The sequence below is a fragment of the Acinonyx jubatus genome, chromosome B1 (genome assembly GCF_027475565.1).
Source record: "Acinonyx jubatus isolate Ajub_Pintada_27869175 chromosome B1, VMU_Ajub_asm_v1.0, whole genome shotgun sequence".
Taxonomy (NCBI): Eukaryota; Metazoa; Chordata; class Mammalia; order Carnivora; family Felidae; genus Acinonyx; species Acinonyx jubatus.
Window position 1 is genome coordinate 166,981,406 of NC_069382.1, and position 22,048 is coordinate 167,003,453.

At 46.2% G+C, this 22,048-nt stretch overlaps 1 protein-coding gene across 1 annotated transcript; it reads left to right on the top strand.

The window, feature by feature from the left end:
* The first annotated feature begins 9,273 nt into the window (after positions 1–9,273).
* PHOX2B (paired like homeobox 2B) lies at positions 9,274–12,405 on the top strand. The gene is made up of 3 exons (XM_027056089.2): positions 9,274–9,860; positions 10,708–10,895; positions 11,890–12,405. The coding sequence occupies exons 1-3, from the start codon at positions 9,620–9,622 to the stop codon at positions 12,403–12,405; spliced, it is 945 nt and encodes a 314-aa protein (XP_026911890.1). The 5' UTR covers positions 9,274–9,619.
* The last annotated feature ends 9,643 nt before the right edge of the window (positions 12,406–22,048 follow it).

A 22,048-nucleotide genomic window follows, 5' to 3' on the forward strand; every position in this document is an offset into this window, starting at 1 on the left:
AGGAGGGGGCAGAATGAGGGACTCCCTCAGTAGGACGTTGGGAAGATTGCTTCCCAGTAGCTGCTAAATTTACAGGAACTTGCCCTGGGAGCGTGGGGCTGGCCAAGGCAAGCCCAAGAAGCCTGCTCTGGCCTCACCTCGGCCTCTGGAAGGGCACGGGCTGGCCGCACCCTGGGGTTGTTCCGTGCTTTGTGGCTCACCTCTCAGCGGTCAACACTGTTCTTTCAAGAGGTTTCCCTGGGGTTTGGGTTAAAGCTGTTGGCCTCTGCTCTGTAGTCTCTTGTGTGACTCACTGTGAGGTTTTGTCCATTATTATGTTCTACCTCCCTCCTTGCAGCCTCCCTGCCTCTTCTTAAAAATGTCTGTCCTCTTCCTCCCCACTAAACCCAATCGCAAATGGTGAAGGTTTATGGATAAGCCAGAGAGTTAGGAGTGAGTTTGTGATTAGAACCCTCAGCCTCATCATTCTCTAGGCTGCTGTGAAACTTATGATCCTAGACAAATAGGAGACAGAGAACGGGAGAAAAAGGCGGTGGGGAGCAGAGAGAGGAGAAATGCTGTGTGTTTAAAAAGAAAATTAATATGCTCCATTATATATAACTGGAGAAATACTACAAACATGCATCACTATGACCATTTTATTGTCTTCTGGTGTCCTAAGGTCTAGGACACATGGTGCCTGTCCCTGAGTACTGGATTACGTTTGCTTCTAAATTCTGAATCAGCTGAAATTCACATTAAAATGCATGATGCTGCAGTATGTTACTGGCAAACCCCACAAACTTCCCAAATAAAGCAAAATGACATAAACAAACAACAACAACAGCAAGACCTTTTGAAAACCCAGAAAGGAAAACATCTTTAGAAGTGTTAGAATTCTCATGCATTTTTATATGTATCTCAAGGTTGAGCAGATTAGAGAGTGAATGACTCCACTGTTCCCGACACACCTCTCTCAGTGGGCTCCCTGGGCTGGGTCAAATGCAAGACCATTTTGTTGGAATTAATTCTGTGTGTCATGGAGGCAACATAGAGCCCTTGAGTACCAGGAAGTAGGCAAGCTTTCCTTGTGGGTATGGGTTACCTACCGGGTGTGACAGGAGTGACATAGGTAGGGAAGGGCCACCTAAAAAAGCTGCTCCCCTGTCTAGAATGCCCATTCTTTCACCATCAGTGCTTCTTCCCTCTGTGACATCTGGTTTTTGGCATCTTCGTTTGAAAATACTCCCAGAGTACAAAATTCTAAGACCCTAATGTAAAGAAAGGAGGAACAGAGGACAATCACTCTCTTCTCTCCAGTTCCATGTTGTTGCTTGCGCTCTTCTCTGACCCCTTAAATACCTCCTTCGATTTCCCACTAAACACACTGCCCCTAAGGTTCTTTCTTTCATATGGAAATATACATAGAAGAGGTTCTAAGCCCCCCTAGTAATGATGATGATGATGATAATAATAATAATAATAATAATAATAATAATAATAAATCAATTAACAAAAAGTTAGGACTTAAAAGAACCTCACAAATATATATCTCAATTCCTGAGGCTACTAAAGCCTCTCCCCAGATTGAGCAGTGACAGGTCCAATGGCCAGTCCAGTGCAGAGATCCAGATTCTGCAAATTCAGTGCCCCGACAAAGCCATGCTGTATTGTGGGGGGTCCTCACCTTCAGCCCAGTGGCTCCCTCTCTACTCAGAAGCCCATAGACTTTGGGTTTGCTCCATCTTAAAAATGAGTTTTCAAGACAATATCTGAACCACTTCTAAAGTGGTTCTATAAATCTAAAGATTTCTAGGACATTGTACCATAGATATTAATAACTATGGGTCAGATGAGTGAATGGTTGACACCATCAAGTGCTACCAAACCCAGAGAAGTGTGTTAATGAGGGTCACTAGACCCAAGTAACAGAAGTGAAGATCTTGCTCTCAGATATGGGATAGTTTTTGTTTTGAGGTATCCTTTTGGGTCCCCTGAAATCCCAGCACTGGGCAGAAGAATTGTATACTCTGCCTGCCCTAAGACTCTACTTCTATAACATCTCTAGAATTCCTTTCCTTCTCTTCATCCTACATTTCGATTCTCTTGCTTACGTATCCATCATTTCTTGCCTAGAATAAACCTCTTCATTTGTCCCTTGGTTTCCCCATTCCCTCATCCCCCCACCCCATCCGCCCCTGCAAATCATATTACACTGCATCCATAGTCCTGTAGGACCTGATTCCAGCCTGTCTGTTCTACCTTCGGTCTCATCACACCCCTCTCTTGTGTGGCCCCCACCTCCCGAATTTCTCCTGCTCTAATAAAAAAAAACAACTAAGTGGAACTATTTATAGACTCCCACACACTCCATGTTCTCTGGCTTCAGAGTCACGGATTATCACTGATTCCTATGCCTGCAAGTTTCTCTTTTTCCACTTCACCACCATTTTATTTATTTCTACTCACTCTTTGGTACCCAGCACAGAGAATGTCACCTCTGCCAGAATCCTTCCCTGAGACTCTAAGAAACTACATGTCCATTATGGGTCTACTGGGACCTCTTCCCCATGGCATCCTTATTCCAGAATCAGGCTGACAAAGCAGGCACTACCTGAGTTCTGTCAGCGGCCATGAAACAGGGCAAAAGAGAGAGGGTAGAGACTTAGACACTAACTCTTAAGGCTTTTGCCTGGAAGTCACATTTTACACTTCCGTTCAATTTTCATTGCCCAAAGCAAGTCATATAGCCACATCTAACTTTTAGATGGGGAAGCAAAATCACACTAGAAATGGGGAGAACTGGAAATATTTGTTAAGGAGCCCCAGTGTTTGTTGATTAGTAATTAGTATGAGTGTAGCTTGAGCATGTTTATAGGACAACAGGGTACGTCCAGATGAGCATAAGCGGTTGAAGATTCTTAAAAGGAGGAATTGGGTAAGTTCTCTGTGCGAGTGGAAGATACTGGACTCTAAAGCATGGTGGAGGGATTGGCTTTAGATTAGAATAGGCTTCCCTCCTGGATGCAGTAGGAACAATGGCGGAGCAAGTGGGCACAGATGTGAATCGGTTTACAGATTGCCAAGTAGGAAGTTTAGGGAATCTGGTTCAGTGGCTTCTGTTATTGTGAACTTGACTTATATAAAGCTACCATAATCCTTTCCACTTGGAGAAATTTAGGTGATCATTATAGGGGGAACAAAAAGGGATGCCGTTTTGTAATACTTATGGTTTCCTAGCATAACAGTTGGGAGGACGTTAGGCATATTGCCTCTCTATATACACAATCCCCCAAATTGAGCCCCATTTCAGGCACCATGTGGACAATTTTAACTGCCAAATACCATCTTCTAAGCACATATATAAACCCAGTGGAAAAAATGCCTCATTCTTAGGAGTTTTAACATAGCCAGGAAATGAAAGTCTGTTTTTGCCCCAACTCATCTCTAAATATACTGGGACATTTTTATTAACCCCAGAGGCTTTCCTCTTACCCTCTTTCTGTCTTCAACGCAACCCATGCTATACTTACACAGGTCAGGACATTGCCGAGCTGAGAAGGATAATCTTACTTGACTCTTTTCTTTGGAGCATAAGAAGATGCCTTCAAAGTCTCAGGACAGCGCTACCTTAGCATGCTGCTATTCCAGTTACAACAGCAGCCGTTGGCCTGGAAAATTGTGATCCTCTCTGGAAATGCTCTTCTGCACCCTGCAAGCTTGCTCAGGGCTCATGATTATTTTTTTCCTCCTTTTTCAAATAGTTTTTTTTTTTTTTTTGGTTCAGACAGAGAGGCCTCCCTGCCTAATTTAATTTTGTTTCTCCTTTCTTTGTTACAAGCAGATGTCACTTTTACATCTGTGACTCTGATCAAATGCCCCATGTCTTCCCACCACCAGCCCAGCAGATGTTACTACTATTAGCCAAACTCCAGCAAAAAAAAAAAAAAAAAAAAAAAAAAAAAAAGTAACAGGCAACCTCTTCTGCTAATCATCACATTGGTGGGGGGAGAGAACAAGAGAAGTAGAACAGGGCTCTTCCATGATGATGTCTTTAAAAAGATGTATACTGGAGATTTGTATCCCGTCAGCTATACAGAACCTAACACTTACATAGGGGATATCTCTGAAGTTAATCTAAATACAGAAACACCATCTATGAGTTAGCCATAAAGCTCCAACCCGAACCCGCACAGCTAACCCAGGGCAAATGCCTTTTAAAGTGACATGACACTGAACACATAATATTTACATACAGGAGTAAAGCACCACACTACTCATGCATAAATATTGCGCATAAAGTAAGACAAAACATATAAGCAACTTCTATACATACATGTCTTCCAGTAAATTCTTTTTTTTTAATTAAAAAAATTTTTTTTCTGCCTCTCCAGTAAATTCTTAAAAGAGAAAATGTCTGCCTGATTGCTTTATTTCCCCCCCATTTGCTATCCCAGAGCCTGCTCTTTGATTTGTCTCCCCTCTTTCATATGCATTATAAACATGCAGTAGGAAAGACAGGGTCCATGGAGTGTCTAAATTCCAAAGCCAAGTGTTTAATATGCAATTCAAGGAGACTCAACCATCATCATCGTCGTCGTCGTCATCATCATCACCACCATCATCATCACCATCATAATACTGATGTCTAACATTCACTGAATTCTTACCAGGTGCCAAGCACTGTGCTAACTGCTTTGTACACAATAATTGTGAGTCCCACTGTGCCAGGAGGTTAGTTACCAGAAATACAAAGAGTTTCTATTATGAAACATGTGTATTATGGTTGCTAGGCAAATGGAAAATGTGGAAAAAATTCCAAAATGCTGGGAGGAGGTCTCTATCAGTGGATCTTCAGACTTGGGGATGCTGTGGTCAGTTTGCTGGACGTTCTGGGGAAATGTCTCAATAAATTCTGACGAGGTTATCTTCTTAGTGCAGGTGAGTGGGAAAGGCTGCTGCCTGCAGAAATCTTTTTGGAGAAACCTAAGGACAAATCTTGTCTTTTAATTCTCTGGTCAAGAGAACTGTCGGTTCTGAGTTGAGCCTTTGGCAGTCAGTGGTCTCGCTGTGCCGGGATAATTTGGATGCAGTACCAAATAAAGCAATCAAAAAGAAAATTCCTCTGAAACTCTCACTGGTATTTAATATTTTATTCATTCCCATGTTATTGTGCTTCGCCTGCGGTGAAACAGCCTCAAAACAGCCTCCTAGGAGTGAGGCATTAGGAGGCTGACAAGCGTTTTCCCATGAATTGCTACTACAATACAATGGCATTTTGTTTGCTGTTTTGTTTCCTTGTCTTCTAACATTCTTTCTGACTTTCAAGGAAAAAAAGAAGAAGAAAAAGAAACCCTCCTATGAATGGCAAAGAAAAGGAAAGAAAAGTTTCTTTTAAACTTTCAACCTTTTTCATTTGGTACTGGGTAGCATGTAAACATTTTTTTTTTCTCATGGTATATATGCCGGTAGTTTCTTCCCTTTTTTTTGTGCTTTAAATGGCTTTTTTCTTTCTTTCTTTTACCGCATAGCATTGCCTTTCCATTATTGATTCAGAAAATCGGCAGGGAAAAAAAAATCAACCGTGTACACATATTAAGAAAGGGAAGTCAGAAGAGGATGAACCAAACCATCCATCTATCCATGTGGTCATTTATCTATCAATCCAGCTCGCTACCCGCCCGCTTCTATTAAAATAAATAGCAGGCACTGTACCCATTGCTGGTTGGCTGAAGTTGTGATCTGGACAAAAGGTCTGTTTGGGAAAAGGATGCTGAAGCTCTAATTCTATTTGTGCCGGTTGAAAATCAGGAGGGGTTTTTCTACACTTCACTTTTATTAGATTATTTCTTATAGATGGTTTCTTTTTTCCTCCCAGACGCGTGGTGGAGGCTGCTGAAGCAGTTGGTCTATAGTTGGAATAATTAAATTAACCATTTGGTACAACTTTTAGGGGAGAGCTCGCGTGTAGAAAGCACAACTCTTAACAAAACAGGGCGCTGGGGCTGGGGCTCCGGTCTGGCCCAGCCCCGCATGCCTTTCATCTTTGGAGCAGAAGCAGGACCCCGGGCCACAAAAGACCCACAGAGGGGACGACCGGCCAGGGACGGTGGGGGTGGGGAGGCGTGGGGTGGGGTGGGGAGGCGTGGGGTGGGGTGGGGTGGGAAGGGGGACGGTGACACTGAACAAAATAAACCTACAAGGCCTACAAAGGGGAAAATGAAGTCAAGCGCATTTGCTCATCGGACCGTGCGGTCCCCGCGCTGAAAGGTCCCCTGGTACAAAGAGAAGGAGGCGCACAGCACCCCGACCGGGCGAGGCCGGGCGGCAGGGGGCGCCTGGAGAGAGGCCAGGGCCGACCCGGGCACCGGGGAGAGGGCTGGTGCGGTGGGGCGAAGGAGGCGGGGAGTCGAGACGGGTGCGAGCCGCGGAGCGCAGGGCGGGGAGTAACCCAGTCCGGGGGCCCAGGGTGCCTCGGGGAGCGCGAGGCGGTGCCCAGCTCGGGCCTCGGTAGGGCCTGCCCCTCACCCCCCACCCTTCTCTGGCACCCCCCATCAGCCTCGCACGCCCCTCGCCCGGGCCCTTTGGCGGAGTCTTAGCCCTGCTCCCTGGGCTTCTCCCGTCTCCCCCCTCGGAAGCCTCCAGATCCAGCTCCCCCGACCTGCACACCGCACTCCCCACGCCAACAGCTCCAGCGCTTAGGGACTGCCCTCGTGCACCGACAGAATCCCAAAGTTCTACTTTGTCACTCAAGAGCCACTGTCAATAGCTGTTGATATGAACCCTGCACCTCCGAGCTCCCCTCACACTCGGGGTCTGCGGCCCACCTCCGTCCCAAGGGCTATAGGGACCTCTAGGGACTGTCTGCAGATTAGGACGCAAGGTGTAATTGCCCAGCACTCCGGGCGGGCGCAGAGCCGTGGCTCCCGGAGGATGGAGCTTCTTGGGCAGAGCGCGCGCGATCTACACCCGGCGGAGACACAACCCCGGGTGCACCAAGGCACAGGCGCCAAGAGAGGTGTAAGCCTGGTAATTGCCAAACACGGGCCTCGGAGCCAAAACGCATCGCCGCCCAGACGCACTGTGTCACTCTCCTGCAGAGAAACGCGCTTAAAATCCACGTGAGCCGGAGGAGGGGGCTTGCTAGGTGCCATCCAGACCTGTCTGTGCTCCCTGCATCCACACCCCCTGAATGCCGGCCTGGGCAAGCGGGGTCGTGTTCGGAAAACCAGGAGGCACCCCCCTCTCCCAAAAGTTCGAGGGATTCTAGAAACTTGGACAATCGCAGCCTTATGCTTGACAACTTATCCTCCACCTCCCTTAAAGGGGGGGGGGGTCGTGGTGGTGGTGGTGTAAATAAGGGGGGGGGGAATTCCATGTGTAGCGTCCAAAGGGGCACAGCCACCTCCCCGTCCAAATGCAGATCCATATTCATGAGAACGGGATAAATAAAGACAAATCCCCACTGTAATAACACTTGGATTCCCATCCGTCTTTGCTGGCCTTTAGGTTTAGGGGACTGAAGACAGATGTTTGCATCTCTTTTCTCCTCTTGTCTGGTGACCATAAAGAAAAACCATTTAGAGCGTTGCAATTTGTTTCTCGGCGCAGTACAACCTTGTACACATTTATTTTCATTTCACCCCCGTGCACAAAAAAGTGCACACTGGTCACCAAGGGCCCTTCTTTATCAAATACGCATTGTACAACATACAACTGCAATAAAACTATCAGCCCTCCCCATAAAACTATCACCAGGCTGCTCCGCGGGTCCTGCTGCGTGCACTCCCGACATTAGCTTTTCCTCGCGTCCAGAGGATGCGCCATCACCTGAAACCAGCCTGAAGCTCACCCAGCAGAGAAGCACGAGGCTGGGGGGCCCGAAGTCCCTGTTTAATCCATTACAGCGTCCGCTGCAGTTTAGTGCGCAATAAAACACGGTGGCAGTGGAGAGCCGGCGCCCATCCACTCCCCAGCACTAGCATCGAATTAAACCACTTAGTTTGGCAAACACTGAACGCCTAAATGCCCCTATAAAGACTTTATGAGTTTGTTACTTTAATTACTGACTTGTTACAGAGCACATAAAGGGGGTAATGAATGCAATAAAACTAATTATCTACACATTTAATTCATATAAAATATCCAGGGTTTGTTTACACCACACGGCGATTCAACTAAGCATTCCTCCTCTTGTCCACCGAGAGGAAGGATTTAATGAAATAGTTTTCCTTATTCTGCTAGAGCCTAACGAACCAAATGAAAATTACCCTCCGCTTAAATCATGGGGCCACCGAGGTCCACAAATCACCGCTCGCTTCTTTGTCTGCACCTTGCTGCCAGCACCCAAGAGCCTGAGGAGTTTGGACAAGGAAAGTGCCCGACCTGCAGCCTGGGCATTTAAAGAGCAAAGATTGTGCTCACTGCGGTCAACAAACCTGAAGGGCAAGCAGACAGGAATCTTCTTTTCGAAGCCCCGGGTCTGTGGGGGGCTGTGGGCACCTGAAAAAGTGTAGGTGATAAAAGAGGAGAGCGCCCGAGAGGGATGGAAGAGGAGACACATTTGGGGACACTTCTTGCCAGCTATGGAGTAATTAAAATCAAAACTGCACAGAACTGCCAAACCAACAAAAATGCAAACCTCGCGCTAACGCAGAAAGACCCAGAGCGGACCTCAAAGAAGCCATCGGTTGACAAGCCAGATATTTCACATTCAAGAGCTTTACTCAGATGTTGTTTTATTTTTTAAACAGCTGTGTAAGCGGAGTCTCTAGAAAAAGCACGTTAAGCAGCGACGAGAAATGCAATTTATAAGATGCTCTCTTTTTTTAAACCCCCTCTACCAGGTGTATTTTAAAGAAATCCGCTTATCCTTCACATAAACCCCCTTGGCCCACTTACTCTATGTTACAGGGCGCCTGAGTCTTGCCAATGTCCCAGTCCTTTATAACATTTCATGCACTTCGGGGGGTAGGCTTGTTGTTAAATTGAGCGTGTAACGCTCTTACAAAACAGGTTTTCTATGACATCAAGGTTTCTTCTCCCTAACCGAGGGGGAGAAAAAAAAAAAAAAAGAGGACGAAGAAGAGGGAAAACACACACACTATCTCAATTTATGCCTAAGGTATATGATCAGTTAAAAAGGCTTAAAAGCTCGGGGAAATTGGATCAGGGAGAATCGTCACCCAACTTTCATTATTTCCAAGTAGTGTGATTGAATTAAAGGGCAGGGAGCTGGTTAGAAGGGAGGATCAGGGGCTCAGTGCGTAATGGTGTGGTATTAAATTCTAATTAGAGATGCAGGAATCAATGATAGGGAGGTTGGACAGCTCAGTTCCCCAGTGCCAGCCCAATAGACGGATGAGTTATTGTCATGTAAAAAGCGCCAGCAATAAGACCAACCGCTTTGCTATTGTCCAAGTGGAAAGAGCCAAGTTTATTATGAGGACTATATGCTCTAGAGACCTCAGACAAGGCATCTCATAGGAGGCTTTTTCATAAAACTAGGCTCTGCTGGTAGTAAGGAGGCCAGTTTGGAGGCAGGCGTTGAGCTGTGCACATCTCCCCACTCCAGCCACCTTCTCCATACCCATCTTTTATTTCATTTTTCCACTTGGCTGAGCCATCCAGAGCCTTTTCAATGTATAAAATGGAATATTCTTACCTCAATTCCTCTGCCTACGAGTCCTGTATGGCTGGGATGGACACCTCGAGCCTGGCTTCAGCCTATGCTGACTTCAGTTCCTGCAGCCAGGCCAGTGGCTTCCAGTATAACCCGATAAGGACCACTTTTGGGGCCACGTCCGGCTGCCCGTCCCTCACGCCGGGATCCTGCAGCCTCGGCACCCTCAGGGACCACCAGAGCAGTCCGTACGCCGCAGGTAAGGACCGCCAGCTTTCTCAGCGGAGGAAGCCGCCTTTCCGCTCGTATATAGGAAGCCTTGATTGCATTTGAAAATGGAAATGTGTTTAGTATTTACCAAACGAAATTTGCTTACACAAATGAAAGAATTTATCACGTTAGAAGCGATTGCAGGGAGGGGTAATTCACTTACAGGGTTACACTATCCTAGTCACACCCGAACCGCCAACAAAATTATCTTAAGCTGCCAAAATGATAGGCATAATTTATTTACTTTGCGATGAGACGTAAAGCTTAGAAAATAATTAAATAACAAAGAGTAAAGCTCATTACTGGCAGTGTCTCTTTTTTTAAGAACCGACAGCGGCTCACACCTCTTCCGCTGGTCATTTTTATGATTATTTCTTAAATTTATTATTATCATTATTTTTTGCAGCACTTTCCCCCAACTTTTGGGCAGGGTCAACTTCTGAGAATTGAAAAGTTCCAACAGTGGGAGTATGGGGTAATTTCTTCCCTGGTTCCCTGATATTCCGACTGATGTTTTTGGACTTTTTTCCCTCTCTCGTCTTTCCTCTTCAAAGCATTATCCCGTGCCCCGGCCCTCAGTCGTCTCCGGCGCGCTGTTTTAACCCACCCAAAGGTGCTCGTGCCAAGAGGGACCCTGCCAAAGCCCGGAGTTTGCCTGTTTCGGTATATAACTAATTTGCTCGGTTTTTCTCCGCAGCTCCTCTCAGCCAGTCTCCCGCGCCGGCGTCGGTGGCCGCTCCAGCGCTACCGGATCTTGGAGTCCCCACGTTCCGGCTCCGCGGCCCGTGCGCTCCAGACAGTATCGCTCACACTCTGTCCCCTCTGTTGTCCCCCAGTTCCTTACAAACTCTTCACCGACCACGGCGGCCTCAACGAAAAGCGCAAGCAGCGGCGCATCCGCACCACTTTCACTAGCGCGCAGCTCAAAGAGCTGGAGAGGGTCTTCGCAGAGACGCACTACCCTGACATCTACACCCGGGAGGAGCTGGCTCTGAAGATCGACCTCACCGAGGCGCGAGTCCAGGTATGCGCGCCCGGAAACCGACCCTGCTTCGCCACACCCGGCCCGGTAGGGTACGGAGGCGGGGAGCGGGCGGTGCTCCTGGAGGTTCGGAATACCCGGGCCTCTCCACACGAGGGCCTGGGACTCCAGGACCGAACAGAGAGGCCAAGTTCCAGAAGGGCTGTGCACGCGAGGAAGGGTTGGGGCGTGCGCTCGTGTTTGTACGTGCACAGCTGCAAAGCGTTTTCCACCCCAGGTAGCCCTGCAGAGACTTTCGGGGTCTTGGGACGTGAATGAGCAGGGCTTTGGGGGACAGGAAATGACTTGTGGCGGGGGTGCAGACGTTGCCCCCGTATCATACGTGGGTTTCTTGTTTTTGTTTTTCTGCCTCCTAACTCAAGTTCTTTTAACTTGGAACCGTGGAGTATAGGAGTCTTTCCCGGGTAACTATGACTGGGATCACATTTGCAAAGGGGCTGCGACTCCATGAAGGTCATGAACCGCGGCTAACCCTAACCTTTTAGGGACACAGGTGCACTCACGAGCTGGCCAGGCGCCACTCCAGATGAGCCCCATTGTACGCTACCTCGGGCTCAAAGGCCAGGATGGGCGGCGAGCGTCAAACCCAGAGATACCCTCCTTCAAACAATTAGGGTTTAACCTTAGACCTGCGGCCTAGAGGGGTATGGAGAGTTTGGAGTGGCTCAAGAAATTGACTGAGCAAAGGCCGGCCAATACAAAGGCTTCCCTTTCAGGGAATCTCGGCGACATGGGGCCTTTTAACATCTCCTGCAAGCCGCCTTCTTCCTGGCATGCTCAGGTGACCCTAAGAAAGTTTCTCCGAAGACGCACCCACGGGGGCGAAGTTGGTGGCGGGGTGCGCGCAGGGGTCCCCGTCGCGCGAGGAGTTTAAAACAAACAGATACGGAACGTGAGCCGTCCTACTCCAAGCTTGGCTTGCGGGTTTCCTGCTTTTTCGCGCTGCTTCACCGACTCTCCTCTCCCCTTGCGCCAGGTGTGGTTCCAGAACCGCCGCGCCAAGTTCCGCAAGCAGGAGCGGGCAGCAGCGGCCGCCGCGGCCGCGGCCAAGAACGGCTCTTCGGGAAAGAAGTCCGATTCGTCCCGGGACGACGAGAGCAAAGAGGCCAAGAGTACCGACCCGGACAGCACTGGGGGCCCCGGCCCCAACCCCAACCCCACTCCCAGTTGCGGGGCGAGTGGCGGCGGCGGCGGCGGGCCCAGCCCGGCAGGAGCCCCGGGGGCTGCGGGGCCCGGGGGCCCGGGAGGTGAACCCGGCAAGGGAGGCGCGGCGGCGGCGGCGGCGGCTGCGGCGGCGGCTGCTGCGGCTGCAGCGGCGGCAGCGGCCGGGGGTCTGGCTGCAGCCGGGGGCCCTGGACAAGGCTGGGCTCCCGGCCCCGGGCCCATCACCTCCATCCCGGATTCTCTCGGGGGCCCCTTCGCCAGTGTCCTATCTTCGCTCCAAAGACCCAACGGTGCCAAAGCCGCCTTAGTGAAGAGCAGTATGTTCTGATCTGCGATCCTGCGGCGGCGGCGGCGGCGGCGGCGGCGGCGGCGGCGGCGGGCGAGCCGGGTCCGGGCGGGCGAGCGGGCGAGCGGGTAGGCCCAAGCCTATTGTCATTGCTGCTGCCGCGGCTTTTCACCGAGAACCCGAAGTTATCGCGATAAGAATAAAGAGAAAATGGCGCCCCCATTTCAACCCCACTCCTCCCCCTATCGTGAACCCCCAAACAAAACAAAACTCAAAACTTCCCTGGCTTGGCACCTGCCTCGGGGCCGCGCAGACCGGCCAGGGCTCAGCCTGCTGACCGGGGGGTGTGTGCAGCGCGGCCCGGACTCGGGGGCACTCTCAGGGGGGCTGTGTCTGCGTGTCGGTATATGTCTGTCTCGGGGAATGTGTGTCTGTGGCCCGAGCAGGTGACAGGGAGAGATGGGGGGGGGGGGGCGCGCAACCGACTCAGCGACTTGCTTAGGAAAAGAAAAAAGTAAACAATCCCCTCAACTTAAAAAAAAAAATTTAGTAAGGCAGAGATCACTTTAAAAACAAGCAAACAACCCGGAAAGGCTTTTAAATCCAAGGGAAAACAAGTAAGGTGGGGAAGAAGGGAGGCTGAAGCTAGCACCGTCTGAGGGCTCTATCTTGTGAACCCCCAAATTTGCGCCCTCCTGACAGCACAGACTCCCTTGGGGCTCCTCCTCAAGGGAAAGTAAGGGTGCCTTCCAGCCCCCCTTCCCCTTGTGTCCTTGGGTTCGGGTTGCTGAGGCGACGACTCGTGCAGACTGTCCCCGCGGCCAAGGTGACTTCCTCGCTCCCACCTGCCTGTCCCACCTCGCCAACACCATCCTGCCATTAGCGCATCCGAACCCCACACAGTTGCAACTCCCAACCCCGAATCTTTGCAGCCACTCGGCCCTGAAAGATGCCCTATACATGAGATGCCTTTTCATCCGCAAACTCTGCGAACGGTCTCCTATTTCGCAATTCTTCCCTATTTTTTTTCTCTCCTGTCACACCCCTCCCACCGGCATTTTCTTCTTCCACCAGCTTTTACCGAACTTTTTGGCACTGCTTTGGATTAGAGTCAATTGCAGTCCACGCAACTGGCTGCAGAGAAACCTACCGAGCAAAGAAAGGCGTGCACACAAGTTTGCAAAAGTGTCTCGGTTTGCATTTCTGTTTGATAGGAAATGGACTCACATCCTGTATGGTGGATGGACTGTATATTGATGATTCCATTCTTCAAGCAGATTAGACATCTCTGTTGGAATTTGTTTTTTGTTTTTGTTTTTATTTTAAAAGGCACAAACTATAGATATTAGTTGAATGTTGAGGCTTTAACTTTTTCCGTGTCTTTCTACAACTGTGTTCTGTGACTCAATTGTATCGTGTTAATATCAGTACAGACCGTCTCCTCTACGTGACCGTATAATGTTTTTCTCTTCTTGTAGTCTCTATGGCGTGTCTTTATGGAGTAATAAGGTTCTCACGGGTTCAATTCCTTTGTGTTTAGAGAGACCAAGGTTCAGACAATGGTATATATTTTTGTTATCAGGTGCATGTCTGTCTGATTTCTTTTTTCTTCTTGTTGGACTATGTTTGTGAACATAAGCGTCATAAGTTATGTTTCAGATTTTCAAATTTATTTATATGTGTTATAATGAATGCTTCTATTTAAAAGGGAAATATTTCTACATGTGCATATAGTTTTCCAAGAGTGTACCATTAACTTGATTGTTGATAATAAAAACAAAAAGCAGGTCTAGCAATTGAACTCTTCTGATTTTTCCTTGATTTTTTTTTAAATTTAATTTTAGAAATTATAAGGGAGGACAGAGGAAGAGGAAATTGTACAAAATATCTAGAAGCCACTGTAGCTCTGGAAACCCAAGCAGATTAGGGAGTCTAAATGCACGCATCCAAATTCAGCCAATATAAAATTTAGTGCTTGGGATAGCAGGCAAGATTCTCTGGTCTGTGTTTATTTGTCTTGTGGTCACCAAACATAAAAGCACAACTAGGGCATTGATAAAAATGTTCACATGGATGCCTACACTGAGGCCAGGGGACTCAGTGACAGCAGAAGTAGTTTTTGAATACCCAGCTTGGAGAAAGACTTATAAGTGAGGATTCCGTGTGCAGGTGCTTTCAGGACCAAGGGCATCTAGTAAGGTCCGAATGGTAGAGCCTCCTTAAGCCTTGCAGAATGCCAGCACCCCGGAACACCAGAGGGTCTCTGTGTGGGCAAGTGGATCCGGAAGGCCTTGGCCTGAGAACAGCTCTGCAAGGTTGGTGTGTTTGGAGACATAACACTGGCAACAACCGAAATTAGTGAGCACTTGCATGTAGCTATCTGTGCTTTCCATGTGTTATCTCATCTACCCCTCAAAACAACACCACAAAGCAGGTAATATTCCTATACTCATTTTCTTATAAACAGATGAGATGCAAAAGTGACAAAGAAGTTAACTTGCTCTAGAGTCTCTAGTGTATGAGTGATAGGGCCAGCCTTTGAACCCAGGAACTCTAATTACAGAGCCTGAATATTAACTACCCCACTGGTCCCCCCAAAGTATGGTCCCTGGACCAGCAGCATCAGCATCACCTGGGAACTTGTTAGATACACAAATTCTTAGACTCCATCCTAGATCTACTGAATCAGAAACTCTGGGAGTGCAGCCTGGCAATTCATGTGGTTTAATGACTTCTATAGAGGATATGAGAACCACTGAACAACATTGTAAGAAACCCAAACAGGAAGGTTCCAGAATTGGGACTACCTTGGGAATAGGTGTGTGTGTGTGTGTGTGTGTGTGTGTGTGTGTTGAGGGGGGAGTGCTGGCAGCTTCAGGGAGGGAATCACCATCACAGCCCCAAAATGGAATTTTTTTTTCAACGTTTATTTATTTTTGGGGCAGAGAGAGACAGAGCATGAACGGGCGAGGGGCAGAGAGAGAGGGAGACACAGAATCGGAAACAGGCTCCAGGCTCTGAGCCATCAGCCCAGAGCCCGACGCGGGGCTCGAACTCACAGACCGCGAGATCGTGACCTGGCTGAAGTTGGACGCTTAACCGACTGCACCACCCAGGCGCCCCTGGAATCTGCTTCTTCCTTGAACTGTTTGGTTGGTCAACCTTCTTCAAGCAGAAGCCTGTGTGGTACTTCTCCAGGCCTTACCAATAGATGACTCAGTTCTCCTCATTTGAGGAGAGTCCATAGTCTGCCTCCTCTGGCCTGAGGATTAGCTACTGATCTGGCTTGAATTTATCAGAGCTTCTCACCTTAGGCATCCAAATGTGGCTTTCAGCAAATCAGGCAGGTTTCCTTTAGAATTTTCAAACATTTGGATTTTATCTAACTTCTAATAGTGTTTCTAAAGGACTTTTAAGTAGTCTAAAAAATCTGTTTTCGGGACACCTGGGTGGCTGAGTCAGTTGAACGTCCGGCTTTAGCTCGGGTCACGATCCCGCAGTCTGTGAGTTCGAGCCCCGCATCGCATCGGGCTCTGTGCTGACAGCTCAGAGCCTGGAGCCTGCTTTGGATTCTGTGTCTCCCTCTCTTTCTGCCCCTCCCCCGCTCATGCTCTGTCTCTCTCTCTCTGTGTCAAAAATAAATAAACTTTCAAAAAAAAATTTTTTAAATCTTTTTAAATGTTCTATGCAAACTCCCAAGACAATATTCCATAAGAAATGGCATTAATTGTTCTGATCTAAAATGCCAACAATTGCAAGATCCCTTAGACCCCATCCCTTGATTGTAAGTGTAATTTACAAGGTCTAGGAGAGGCAAAAAGTAGGACAGGAATTTATAGAGGAAAAGAACATTCAAAGTCCAGGTAACCCAGTCCTAGGCTTGGCTAGAAGAAAATTAGCCTTCCCTTAGGCATCGAGGGCCACTGTAAGCTGATGTCCAGAACAGTGGGCAGGCATTCTGGACAACTTAAGACCAGGAGAAAGAAAGAAAACAAGAAGTAGAAAGAGGAACAAAAGAGAAAGAAGGAAGAGGAAAAACAAATAGCCAAAGTAGAGGTTTTAGAAACCTCAGTGAAAGTCCTAGAAATCCTTTCAGATGGGTGCAAACTAGATGAAGATCCCCAAATTCCCTTCTCTTGGCCTTGACTTGCTTGAGCAACTTATCTCCAGGATAAGGGAAACTCCGGAGATTAATGAGGAATAATACATGCTTCCCATCCCCGTACTGCCTTGGCTTCCCAACGGATTGCATTTTTAGTGTCTGGAAGCACCCAGCTTCAGTATTTTAAATATTAACTTCTTTTTTAATTTGGGTCACCTCTGCCTCTCTTACTGGTCAAAGAGGCAAACTATTAGGAGGCAAGTTTATGATCAAATGCAAAATAATGCCCTTGTAATATGATGGAGCCTAGTGGCAGGACACTGTGTCTCTTGAGTTGTGTCATTTCCTTGGAGCTCTGCACAGTGTGAACAAGCTCACTTCCACTTTTCCTCTCCTAAAGAATTTGCATTTTGGCTCATCAAGGCATCCTTTTTCCTGGCAACTGCGGGACCACATGTGACTTCACAAAAGCTGCATGAGCTGATGCCAGATGGCCACCTCTAAGCCAAGTCTCCTTCAAGATGGCTGAGTACAGAGAACCAGAGAGTGGTTTCTGAGGACAGCAGGTAACCAAGCAAATAGTAGCTGTCTACAACTCACCCAGATGCTTCTCTCTGGCCATACCACATCCTTAGAAATACAGCCTGTGACTAGATTGAGATGATCCTCAATTCAGGGAAAAGATCCACATGACTTTGGACTGCAAGTAACTTAATCCCTTTGAGCCTAATGCACCAACTATAAATGTGAATAATAATACAGACTTTGTAGGATTATTGGTGGAATTAAATAAAATGTACAAGCATCCAGCATAGCAGGAAGTTTTCCACAAATGTCAGATATGATGATGATGATGATGATGACGAAGAAACTTCTAGATCCTTTCTTGATCTCTCTAGCCCAGGCTTCAGAAGGTTAAAAAGAGCCCTCAATTGTCACTGAAGTCAGTGGCCCAGGAATACAGAGTGTGAAGAATATGCAAAGGTTGGCTTTGGAGAACTTTGCTAAGGGTAACAGTCACAGCCAAGGGCTGACAAAATAACTACTAATATTTACTGAGTGCTCATTATATGCTAGACAATTTTTTTTTAAGTAGGTTTCGTGCCCTGCACAGAACCCAATGTGGAGCCCAACTCAAGCTTGAACTCACCACCCTGAGATCAAGACCTGAGCTAAGATCAAGAGTCAGATGCTTAATTGACTGCTTAATTGATGCTTAATTGACTGAGCCACCCAGGCATTTTTAAGCTTACAAATTTTAAAGCATTTAGTCCTCACAACTGCCCCCTGGAAAAAATACTGTTCCCACTTTTTTCTTAGGAGGAAACTGAGCCATAGAGGGGTTAGGTAACATGGACAGGATCACACAGCACGAAGCCAACCCCATCTGGTTTGTCTCCACAACCCATGTTCTTTACAGTCTCTGCAAGAGGAAGAATTCATTTCAGCCCATAAAATCATACCTTTCCAGACCCGGGAAGAGATCTCATTTTGCAAAAAGACTCAGAAAGGGAAGTGAAAGTTAGAAAGGGCAACAGGAGGAGTGGTGTTGGGATAAGTATCCCAGCCAAGTTCGAAATGAAGTTCAAGGCCTGAAAGGGGGAAGGCTTTGGGATCCCCAGGAGGAGGGAGAATGTTCTCTGCAAGGCAGCGTACTTATAGCTCATGGTATCTTTCTGGTAAGTGAACAAGACAAGGAGTAGGCAGAGGTATGGAACACAAAAGGAAAAAAGACAGTTATGTCTATGAAGAATGGAACATCGGCCAGTGGATCAGAATGGATGTCAAGAGTAGATGTCAACCTCTAGGCTTATTTATCCCTGACGTGACAGATAGGTGGCGCAAATGGGAAAAGCCCACCTGAATCCTTAATTTTCCAGCCTTGATTCTAGAGTGAGTATTCATAAAATTACATGGATAAATAAGGACTGAATGCCTCCACCCAGTGGTACCTCCATATTGGAAAACAACGACCTGCTACTTCCCTAGGCCAGTAAGCAGGATTATCCGCAAACAGCCTATAACCATGTCCCTAGCACCACAGTAGACATTTTGGATCGTGTTAGTCTTGGTTTTTTAGACTTTTTAGTCTAAAAAGTCAGGTGGACTTTTTAGTCCACCTGAAACTGAGCAATTTTGTTCATGATCAATGTAGGCCACAAAGCCACATTTTGTTAGTACCTGTGACTGTCACCAATGGAAGTCATAGATATTTTTATTTCACATTGGAGCTTTTGAAACTATCTCAATGTATCATTTATATTCCCCATTAATTTGAAATCATGGTAATTACTAGACCAACCACTGTATCTTGTTATTTAATATATTAATAAAGAAACACATATATGACTATATTACAAATTATGGAAGCAGCCCAAGTGTCCATCGATAGATGAATGGATAAAGAAGCTGTGATTGATATATATATATATATATATATATATATATATATATATATGCACACACACACAATGGAGTATTATTGAGAATGAAATCTCAATATTGCCATTTGCAATGACATAGATAGAGCTAGAGAGTATAATGCTAAGCAAAATAAGTCAGAGAAAGACAAATATTATATGATTTTACTCATATGTGGAATTTAAGAAACAAAACAAACAAGCAAAGGGGAAAAAGAGAGAGAGACAAACTAAGAAACACACTCTAAACTACAGAGAACCAACTGATGGTTATCAGAGGGGAGGTAGGTGGGGGGATGGGCAAAATAGGTGATGGGGATTAAGGAGTGCACTTGCTGTGATGAGCACTGGGTGATGTATGGAAGCGTTGAATCACTATATTGTACCCCTGAAACTAATATAACACTGTATGTTCACTGTACTGGAATTAAAACAAAAAATTAATACATAAGAAAATTAAAACATTTTTGATGATTTTATTTTAATTGGTTTCTTTCGCAATCTTATGCATTTTAGTTTTTGCGTTTAAAAATGTTATCTTGAGAAGAGTGCATAGACATAACCAGATTGCCAAGGGGTCTATGGCACATAAAAAAGGTGACAGCTCCTGGTTATTTGATGAGAGCAGGTGTCGTGCCACCCCCCTCCCCCCCCCCCCCCCCCCCCCCCCCCCCCCCCCCCGTCCTCCGCCCCCCATGCGGTGAAGCTCTGGCTTTCAGAACCTTTATTAGGACCAGAGCTTGTGATCCATTTGCTCTACAGGTGGAAGAAGTCTTAGAAAAGTTTTAAACCCAACAATGCTTCTTCAAAGAAAAAATAGAATAAAACAACCCCAAAAGCTGAACAAAGAAAGTTCTAGGATTTTAAAGATCACTGGCTGACTGGAGGAGACAGTGGAGAAGAGGCGGTGATTCCAAGGTTTCAGTGGGACTTGAATGCCCGCCTACTATTTACTGAGTGTGTGCACAAGCCAAGCACTGTGCTGAGTGCACCCCAGAGCAGCCCTCTGTGATGAAGGAGATGCATTCCTTCTTTTACACTATTGAAATTAAAAGCTATTGAATCACTTGTCCAAGCCACATCGCTAATGGTGAAGTCAGGACTCAACCCAAACCCAGACTCTAAAACAATATGCTAAAAAGTTTTAAAAAAAAAGAGAGAGAGGTGGGGGGGGGGGAGGAATTCTTCATTTGCCTAGCTGTCATTCACTTTATTTTTTGTCTGAACCTGAAGCTATTTGGTTTGTTAAAATACCCCAAGGCCAAGTGATTGAGCAATGATGTTACTTTAGCCATGTGTTTTATGTCAAAGACCTCCCTCTGGGGAAAGTCAGACATCAAGGGGGAAGTAAAGCCTTCTTACCTGGACATAATTTCATTAGGGAACCAAATGGATGGCTGTTTGCTATTTGCTATCCAATGATTTAAGCAGTGATTTCCAGAACAGGAAGAGCCTGGGTGTAAAACTTAATTTCTTTAAGGTCCCAGTGGCATGGCCACCTGAGGCAAAAGTAGAGTGTAAACTTGGTTTGTCTGAGTCATAAGATATTGTGCTATAGTCCTTTCTATGTGTTAGATACTCTGCTAGCTGTTTTGCATTTGTGATATATTGTAGGTTTTCAAAACTCCTGAGGTAGATAATTCTCATTTTATAGATTAAAAAAAAAATACAAGTAACAGAAAGGCTGAGCAACTTACTTAAGATCCTAGAGCTGGTAAGTGCTCCAAACCCCTGTCCCTTTGATCCCCAAACCTTATTCTCTAAGGGGTCTCAGAGTCCAGAGGAGTGGCTGAGGTAACTGCCTAGAGCCAGGCACTGCCCTTAGCCCACAGCTCACTCCCTAGGCCAATGTCGAAAAGGGTAGAAAGGGTGATGGAAATGTTCTGGAATTTGATCATGGTGATGGCTACCCAACTTTGTGAATATGCTAAAACCTCTTGAACTGTATACTTAAAAAGCGTGAATTAATTTTATGATATGTGAATCATATCTCAAAATTTTTTAATGAATAAATTTGACATTTAACATTGTTTAAGTTTAAAGTATATAGCGTATTACTTGGATACTTTTATATATTGTAATATTATTGCTGATGTAGTGATATTTATTACATTACTAAGAGTAATAATTGTAGTCTTTGTTCATTATACAGTGCATTAGATCGCTATGGCTTATTTAGTACTCATTATTTAGACTTATTTAGTACATATTCTATCACTCTTATTCCCCCAATCCTCATCCCCTGGTAACTATCAGTTTACTCTAGGTTTTATAGGTTTAACGTTTTTAGATTCCACATATAAGTGATATCATATAGTACTTGTTTTTTTCTGTCTGATTTATCTCACTTAACGTAATGTGCCTAAGGTCCATCCATGTGGCACATGAAAGAATATCCTCCTTTCTCATAGCTGAATAATATTTCATTGTGTATATGTACCACATTAAAAAAATCAATTTGGGTTGTTTCCATATCTTGGCTGTTGGGAATAAGGCTGCAGTTAACAAGGGAGTGCAAATGTCTGGTCAGAGTCTTGGTTTTAGGCACTCGTTGGCCACTGCACAGACCAGGCTCTGCTCACTGGTGCATCTGGCTCTGCTTCCTCTGCAACCATGTCTGACAATCTCAGTGTGCCTGAGATTGAGAAACTCATGAAGTCGAAATTGAAGAAGACAGAAAGACAAGAGAAAAATCCACTGTCTTCAAAAGAAACGATTGAACAGGAGAAGCAAGCAGGTGAGTTGTAATGAGGGGTGTGCCATCAGCATGCACTGTATATTTCACAAGCATTGCCTTCTTTTAGCTGTTTAACTTTGTAAAATGCAAACAGATCAGATCAAATTTACGTGACTGAGCTGCCCCTTTTCACATCAAAGAATTGGGAACTACTGACAATGAAGGCTACTCCAGCCTCTCCCATCTGCCTGTTTAGCTGGCAGGGAAGGAAAAGAACTTGCGTGTTGGGGAAGGAAGAAGCTGGGTGTGATTGACAGAGAAATCTAGAGTAAAAACTAAGCCAATTCAAGGTGCCCTGCAGGCTGTAAAATGCAGTTTAATCAGAATGCCATTTCTTTGTTCAAATGATTTTAATTATCAGAATGCACAATTTTTAAAATATGCTAATAAAAAGTTTAAAACCTGAAAAAAATCCTGTTTTTAGTT

What these genes read in the sequence shown, in the direction of transcription:
- PHOX2B (XM_027056089.2), top strand. Translation starts at nt 9,620, where the DNA reads ATGTATAAAATGGAATATTCTTACCTCAATTCCTCTGCCTACGAGTCC. An exon ending in GAGCAGTCCGTACGCCGCAG is followed by an intron (nt 9,861 to 10,707) that starts GTAAGGACCGCC and finishes GTTGTCCCCCAG; the next exon opens with TTCCTTACAAACTCTTCACC. An exon ending in TCACCGAGGCGCGAGTCCAG is followed by an intron (nt 10,896 to 11,889) that starts GTATGCGCGCCC and finishes CCCTTGCGCCAG; the next exon opens with GTGTGGTTCCAGAACCGCCG.